The sequence below is a fragment of the Monoraphidium neglectum genome (assembly GCF_000611645.1).
Source record: "Monoraphidium neglectum strain SAG 48.87 unplaced genomic scaffold scaffold02444, whole genome shotgun sequence".
NCBI lineage: Eukaryota > Viridiplantae > Chlorophyta > Chlorophyceae > Sphaeropleales > Selenastraceae > Monoraphidium > Monoraphidium neglectum.
This window is the reverse complement of record NW_014011184.1, coordinates 1-6,564: the sequence shown is the minus strand read 5'-3', so window position 1 is coordinate 6,564 and position 6,564 is coordinate 1. Positions and strand designations below refer to the sequence as shown.

The 6,564-nt window shown below is 66.4% G+C and overlaps 3 protein-coding genes across 3 annotated transcripts in view; 1 reads left to right on the top strand and 2 right to left on the bottom strand.

The window, feature by feature from the left end:
• MNEG_10750 (hypothetical protein) overlaps positions 1-1,667 on the bottom strand; it is a gene marked incomplete at both ends in the record, with an annotated part of 4,434 nt that extends 2,767 nt beyond the window's left edge. The window contains 4 exons of the mRNA XM_014040780.1: positions 67-296; positions 558-686; positions 996-1,208; positions 1,518-1,667. Coding sequence (XP_013896234.1) covers positions 67-296; positions 558-686; positions 996-1,208; positions 1,518-1,667 — 722 coding nt within the window. The remainder of the gene's footprint in view (positions 1-66; positions 297-557; positions 687-995; positions 1,209-1,517) is intronic.
• Positions 1,668-3,275: 1,608 nt separating this feature from the next.
• MNEG_10749 (hypothetical protein) lies at positions 3,276-3,947 on the top strand (the record flags this gene model as incomplete). The annotated part of the gene is made up of 1 exon (XM_014040779.1): positions 3,276-3,947. The coding sequence occupies one exon, from the start codon at positions 3,276-3,278 to the stop codon at positions 3,945-3,947; it is 672 nt and encodes a 223-aa protein (XP_013896233.1).
• Positions 3,948-5,954: 2,007 nt separating this feature from the next.
• Positions 5,955-6,527, bottom strand: MNEG_10748 (hypothetical protein; the record flags this gene model as incomplete). Its single annotated transcript, XM_014040778.1, has 1 exon — positions 5,955-6,527. A coding segment is annotated over one exon (573 nt), but the record flags the coding sequence as incomplete, so codon positions are not given.
• Positions 6,528-6,564: the final 37 nt, after the last annotated feature.

The following is a 6,564-nucleotide window of genomic DNA, read 5'->3' as shown; positions in this document are numbered from 1 at the left end:
CGCCGCGCATGCGCGCAGCCGGCCGGGGGCGCGTCCCTCGGGAGCGCAGCGCAACAGGCCTTGCACGCCGGCAGGCCGCCTCGCTCGGCGTCGCGAGCCCCGCGCAGCGCCTGCCGAGCGCCCCGCCGCTCCTCTGCCCGTCGCCGCCCCTCTGCCGCCGCCCTAGCGCGCCTGGCGATGAGGTCTAGGGGGTTGGGCACCGCCAGCACATCGCCCTGCCTGCGGCGCTCTGCCGCATCCGACACCTTCTGGTCCGCGCTCTCAGCATGCAGCGCCGCGCGCGCCGCGCGGCACGTCTGCGAGGGGTTGGGGGCGTGCAAGACGGCCGGGGTTTGGAAGAAGCGGACGCAGGGTGCAGGGCGCCCCGCGGAGCGACCGTGCCAAGCCGCCTGGCCGCTGCGCCTGCACATGCTGCCGCACCGCCGGGCGAGCGAGCCCCTCCCCCTCCCTGCGTTCTAGCCTTGCGCACGCCGCCCCAGCGACGCGGCGTACAAGGCCACCGCCCCGTGGTCGCGCGCGCTGCTGCGCCGCTGCTACGCCTGACGCCTCGCACGCACCAGGGGTGTGAGCGCCTGGATTGCGTCGAGCTTTGTGTCCGTCTCCGACTGCACCGCCGTGAACGCGCGCAGCAGCTCGGCGCCCAGGGTGCGCATCTCCAGGTGCGGGTCCCGCAGCAGCAGCGGCACCTGGCGGGGTCGGCGGCGCGGAGGGTCGCCGGCGTCAGGGCGGGACACGGGCAGCCCCGCGTGACGCACTCTCGGACTGAGACCGCAATGAAATTCACACCCACCATCACGCAGGCACACACACACACACACACACACACACACACACACACACACACACACACACGCGCGCGCGCACATGCACACGCGCGCGCACATGCACACACCTACACCTACACCTACACACACACATACACATACACTCACACACACACACACACACACACACACAAATGTACTTGAAACGAGCTCTGCACGCCCCGTCCCCACCGCGCCGTCCATCAGACCCCAACTTTCGCGCACCACTGCGTCTGGCCCAGACACGAGCTCCGTCGCGAAGAAGCTGGGGGAGTAGCTGCTCTCCTCGTCAGCAGACATCGCCAGCATGTAGATCCACGCGTACACCGCCACCTTGACATGCCCCAGGCTGTCGCCCGGCTTGCGCAGCGCCTGCCGCACGCGGCGCATCAGGCGGCGGGAGACCTGCGCGCGCGGCCGCGGCGCCGGGGCGGCGGGCGCGGTGTGCTGGAAAAGCGCGCGGCGGGCGCCGAGGGGGCGGGCCGGGGCGCGTGGCGGGCGGCCCCAGGCAACGCCGCCTTGGCTGCGCCGCGCGCGCCAGGCAGACGGGGGTTCCCTCGCGACGGAGCCCGCCGCGATGACGTGCTCGGCGCCCAAGGGTTGCGTAATCGTGCGCGGCAGGCGCGTGCAGCACGGGGTTCGCATGCGCAGCGTGGGGACGCACGCACGCGCCTTTGGTATCTTTGCAGGATTTTTTTGGATGTACTCCTGGACCTTTTGGATCCTGCGCCGCAGCGACGAGTCCAGCGGGTCTGTCGTCTTGATCGCCTCGCCAGCGAACAGCTGCGTCATCAGGGTGTTGTACGTCTTGCGCGGCTGCACCGATGCCGGCGCGGCGACGCAGCCGCAGCATACGCCGGGCATCTTTCGCGGCGCTGGTCGCTGGCGGATTGGGCCGGCGGCGAAGCAGCAACGCTGTGGTGCGAGCCGGTGCTGCAGCCCTTGCTCAGGTGGCTCGCCACGAGTTTATGTTACTACTGCTTAGCAGTCTCCAGGTGTACAGCGCTGCTCTGTTGCATTGTCCAAACCCAGCACTTGGATCAGATCGCTTTGGTGCCTTCACGGCAACCCCGTTTTACAGAAGTAATCAACCAGAAGACATCACCATGTTCAGAGCCACGACCTTCAGAGTCCTAAGATCGGGTCACCCTTTGTAAGGAGTCAACCGCCACCAATTCGACATGATGCAAAACCCGACACGTTTCTAGGCGTCGGATGTGCGATGACCGCAACACACACGGCCGGGTTGTGTTTCCAGGTGTCGACGATGTCTACTTCGCGCAGGTGCTTGTAAGTGTGCCGGTGCGGGGATGTGTTGACAGCAGATTTCGCTGCACACAAGGCCAACATAGATGCATGCAACACAAGTGTGCATCTATGCGAACACCAAACATCCAAATTTGATAAATCGTGCCACAGTATCATCCTCCCCTTGTCTCAACTTACCGGTACAGGTGGTTGAATGCCGTACGGTGATGTTTGGTACACCAAACGCTGGCTGTGACTGGCATGGCCCTGTGCATGCATGGCTGTGTTGGCAGGTCAGAGAGATCCAGGGGCTTGCATGGCCAAACAAACTTGCCCTGGCGTGGTTGATTTTGCAGAATGTCTACTTGTCCGCTGACGCATCGACTACGTCCATTGCTGGTTTTACCCTGCAATTCCCACCGCCCCAGGATGGGCCAAGGGGCCCCTGAAAAGATCTCATCGACTTCACGCACATCGATGACGTCTGCTGATGTCACCCCTGTCCTTCTTCAGCTTTGCTTTGCGTGCCGGCCTTCAGGCTGCAACCAAGCTTTGTGCGTCTTGCTGCCTCTCAACACAGCAGCTCTGGTGCACCTCACGCCCAGCCACGGTGTATGCGCTTTGTTCTGAATCAGCTTGCTGGGTGATGTGTTGATGCACAGCAGGTCAGATTGCTGCACCACGGTCAAATTAATCATTTGGGAGTTGACTTGTCTCCCTCGACTCCCTTGGGCTCCTCACAGTGCCCCTCAAGACTTACAATCCAATGCACCATGTGCAATAAGTGTAGAAGCGTGATAACCTCTTGACATCGATTGAGGACAGTGGGGCGCTTCCGGCGGAGCACGTCCACCATTTTGCATGCGCTGCCGCCAGGGCATGGAGCTGGTGGTCAGTGTCCCCAGCAGCCAAAAGCAATGTCAGACGCGTGTCGGCGCAATAATTGAGTTTTATGCACCACCGAAGTCTCACAGGTTACAGCAGATGCCTTGCACACGCAAATGCCTCGCAACAAGCTGCTCAGCTACGGTGTCGAATTGGATGTGCTTCTTGTCCAATAAGTTCAAGGCCTGAATAGGCCTGCCTAGACACGTTCGGTTTGTGATCAATAGTACAGTACATTGCCCAGCACGGTCACTGTCATCAAAGGCACCAGATCTCAAGGTCTCGACCAATATCCCTGCCACCTGGCTGCAGCAACACCGTGTGGATAACACAGTAGCCATGAAGTGTCTCGCATCGTCGCACACAGCGGGCAACCGACTCCTGCACAGCGCAGCAAGCCGGCGCATGCTTGCGTCGGCCGCAAACGCGCCAGCGCGGCGTGCCCTCGCCGCGTCGATCGCCCCGGCCGTCGCCGCAGCAGCTGCGACGCCTGCCGGCCGCCGGCCGCTGCGCGTCTCGGCGCGCTACTACCGCAGCAGCGCGCCGTCCGCGGCCGACCGCGTGCTCGCGGCCGCCCCCTTCCTGCTGCCCTTCCTGGACGCCTTCTCCTACGGCCGCTTCCTCTTCTACCAGTTCCCCGCGATCGCGCGCGCCGTGTCGCCGGTCGCGCCGCTGCTGTCCCTCTATCACTCGGTGCCATTCGCCGCGCTGATCTGCTTCTTCGGCATCTACATCGGCGTCGTCAACAACATGCAGCTCTCGCGCTACGTGCGCTTCAGCGCCATGCAGGCCGTCCTCCTCGACATCCTATTGGTGCTGCCGCGGCTGCTGGAGCAGCTCGTGCCGCCGCCCACGACGGCGGGGCTTGCGCTGCAGGCGTACATCGGGGCGCAGAACACGATCTGGGTCGCCGTCGCCGCGTGTGTCGTGTTTGGCGTGGGCTCGGCGCTGCTCGGCAGGGAGGCGCGCATCCCCTTTGTTGCAGACGCGGCCGAGGCGCAGATCCGATAAGACGGGCCCGGCGTGAGCAAGGCGGCGGCGGATCCTCGCCGTCGAGGGGCCGTCGGCTGCGGGGCGCCCGGCGGCGGCGGCGGCACGGGCCCGCTTCCCACCTGGCGCGCGCGCCGCGTCCTTGCGTGTGCGGCAAGCAGCAGCCGCGAGCGCAGTCGTCGTTTGCCGCGAGAGCGCTGGGTTGTGGCTGCTTGCTGGTCGCAGCTGTTTTGTGAGACCCTATTTGTCGGCACTTTGACCCGTTGCCCTGGATTTGACTGCCCTCATTTTGTTTCATGTTGCTGTGGCTGTGTGTAAACCAGACCGTCACCACGTGTCAGCCGTGCCCACCGCTGACAGCGGGCTTTGTCGAATGACAGGGCGCCTGGCAGCACAACACACCACGAGGGCTCCTGCACTCCGCAGGCTTGGGCTGACAGGGGAAGCAGCAGGCGGCCCCGACAGACGACAGTGACAGTTACAATTATGCTCAATTATGAACGAATGAAAGAGCAGTGCGGTGCTGCAGACCCATGGCATCAGCACCCCAGACGCGAGCAAAAACGCTGGGCCCCGTCACAAGGCCGCCTTATGAAAGCCCGTAGAGTGCGCCGCAAGCGGGCCTGGTTGTTGCCGTGAGGCGGCACGCGGGCGGCAGCACGCCGAGCGCGGCCGGCAGAAAACGCTTGTGGACACCACCAGACGGGCCAAGCACGCGGCCGCGATTCGGCGCGCTGTCGAGACCACGTGCGTGGGGCACGGAAGGGCAGGGGTGGCATCGGTACACGTTGTGGGAGGCTCGGCCGGCGGCCGCAAGAGCGCGTGCGCGCGCACGCGCGCGCGTCGCATGGCGCGGGGATGGAGCGTGCGGATGGGGCAGGCATTCTGCGAGGTGGCGCGCAAAGTGTGCAAATGGGTGGGCGTGGGCGAGGTCGCCGCCCCCTGCACGCCAACATGTCCGCGCCGCTCGCGCCAGCGGGCCGAGCGGCACAGACGCGCGGCGCGCGGGGCGGTCCAAGGGTGCAAGGTGTGGCGTGGGTTGTGCTCCCAACAAGACGCCGGCAGAACGACAAAGAATGGGGGGAGACCGCTGGAAGCAAGGACGGGGGTTCCCGCACAATACACATTGCTTGGGCGCCGAATGCACGCCGGTCGGCGTGTGTTTGTTGACGCGAGAGGGCGATGCAAGCCACTTGGGTGGGCATGGGTGTAGGCACAAGCACAAACACACACTGGCATGCACGCGGGGCGGTTCCCAACGGCGGGCCCCGCGGCAGTGCATGCTTCTGGTTGATTTGAAGGGACGGATACCATATAATGAGCGGGAAAAGTTGCGTGCAGTCAGCCAAAACAAGGAGAAGGAACACATCCCGACTTCCCGCTTCCTAAGGGCACGGGCGCCGCCCGCCGCCCGCGGGCTCGCAAAACGGGGCGCGGCGCGGTTGCGTCGGGCCGCGCTTTCGATTCCAAAGCGACGGCGCCGACAGACCACTCGCTGTGTTAAATCATGGGTGGGGTCGCGGGCTTGGAGGGCGCCGCGCTGGGCACAAAGCTGGTGCAAACTGTCGAGCAGCTAATCTCAGAGGCGCCCCGCGTGTGGGCGGGGCTTCTTTCGTACACATGTGGGGTGCGACTGGCGCCACGGGATGCGACGCAAAGGGGGAGCGGTCGTGTGCGCGAGGCGCGCGTGCAGAGAGAGACAATCGAGATAGAGAGAGGGCACCTGCCAGGTTTGAAAGGGGGCGGCGCCCGCACCCCTGCACACCGCTCAGTGGGGGCTGGGGGCCCGGGCGTTCTCGCCGCTTGGGTTGTGGTAAGAAGGTCCGCGCAGCACAGAAGCGGCCGCCGGCGAGGCGGGCGAAAGAGGATCCCGCCTTGCCCGCGCCTGAGATGCAAGAAATAAGAAGAACTATGTGACTGCAGCATGAAGCAGACTGTGACTGCAGGGGAGTGGGGTAAAGGGGGCGGCCGGGGAGCGAGCAGGCCGGCAGCCAAGGGGTGCAGGGGCGCGGTGCGCCGCCGCCATTTTCACGCCCAGGGCGAGCCGAGCGCCAGGCCCTGCAGCTTGCCCGCCAGCGCCTCGCCGCCCTCGCCGCCGCCCTGCGCGGCCGCCGCGGCCGCCTCGGGGTCCATGCTGCCCCAGGTCGACAGCCCCGCGCCGCCGCCGCCGCCGCCCTCGCCGCCGCCGACGTCCTGCGCCTCCAGCAGCAGCGAAGGGTCCAACGGCTCAAAGTCGCCGATCGCCGACAGGTCCGCCACCGCCCCCGCCGCGGGCCCCGCGCCGCCGCCGTCCTCGCCCTCCTCGAGCCCGCCGCCGCCGCCGTCCTCCAGCGCGCCGCCCAGCAGCTCGCCGCCGCCGCCGCCGCCGGCGCCGGGCTCGCCGAAGAAGTCGTACGTGAAGGCGTTGAAGTCGGCGGTGAGGCGCGCGAGCAGGGGGTCGGCCAGCAGGCGCTCGGGGTCGACGGGCGTGATGAGGGCGCGCGTCTCGGGCGGCGGCGCGCCGTCGCCCTCTATGAGTGCGTCCAGCACGCGGTCCGCCTCGTCGTCGTCTGAATTGGCAGCTGAGCCGGGGCCGGAGGCGGCGCCGCCCGCGGCCGCGGCCTCGGTAGGGGGTTCCGGCGCGCCGGCGCCCTCCGCC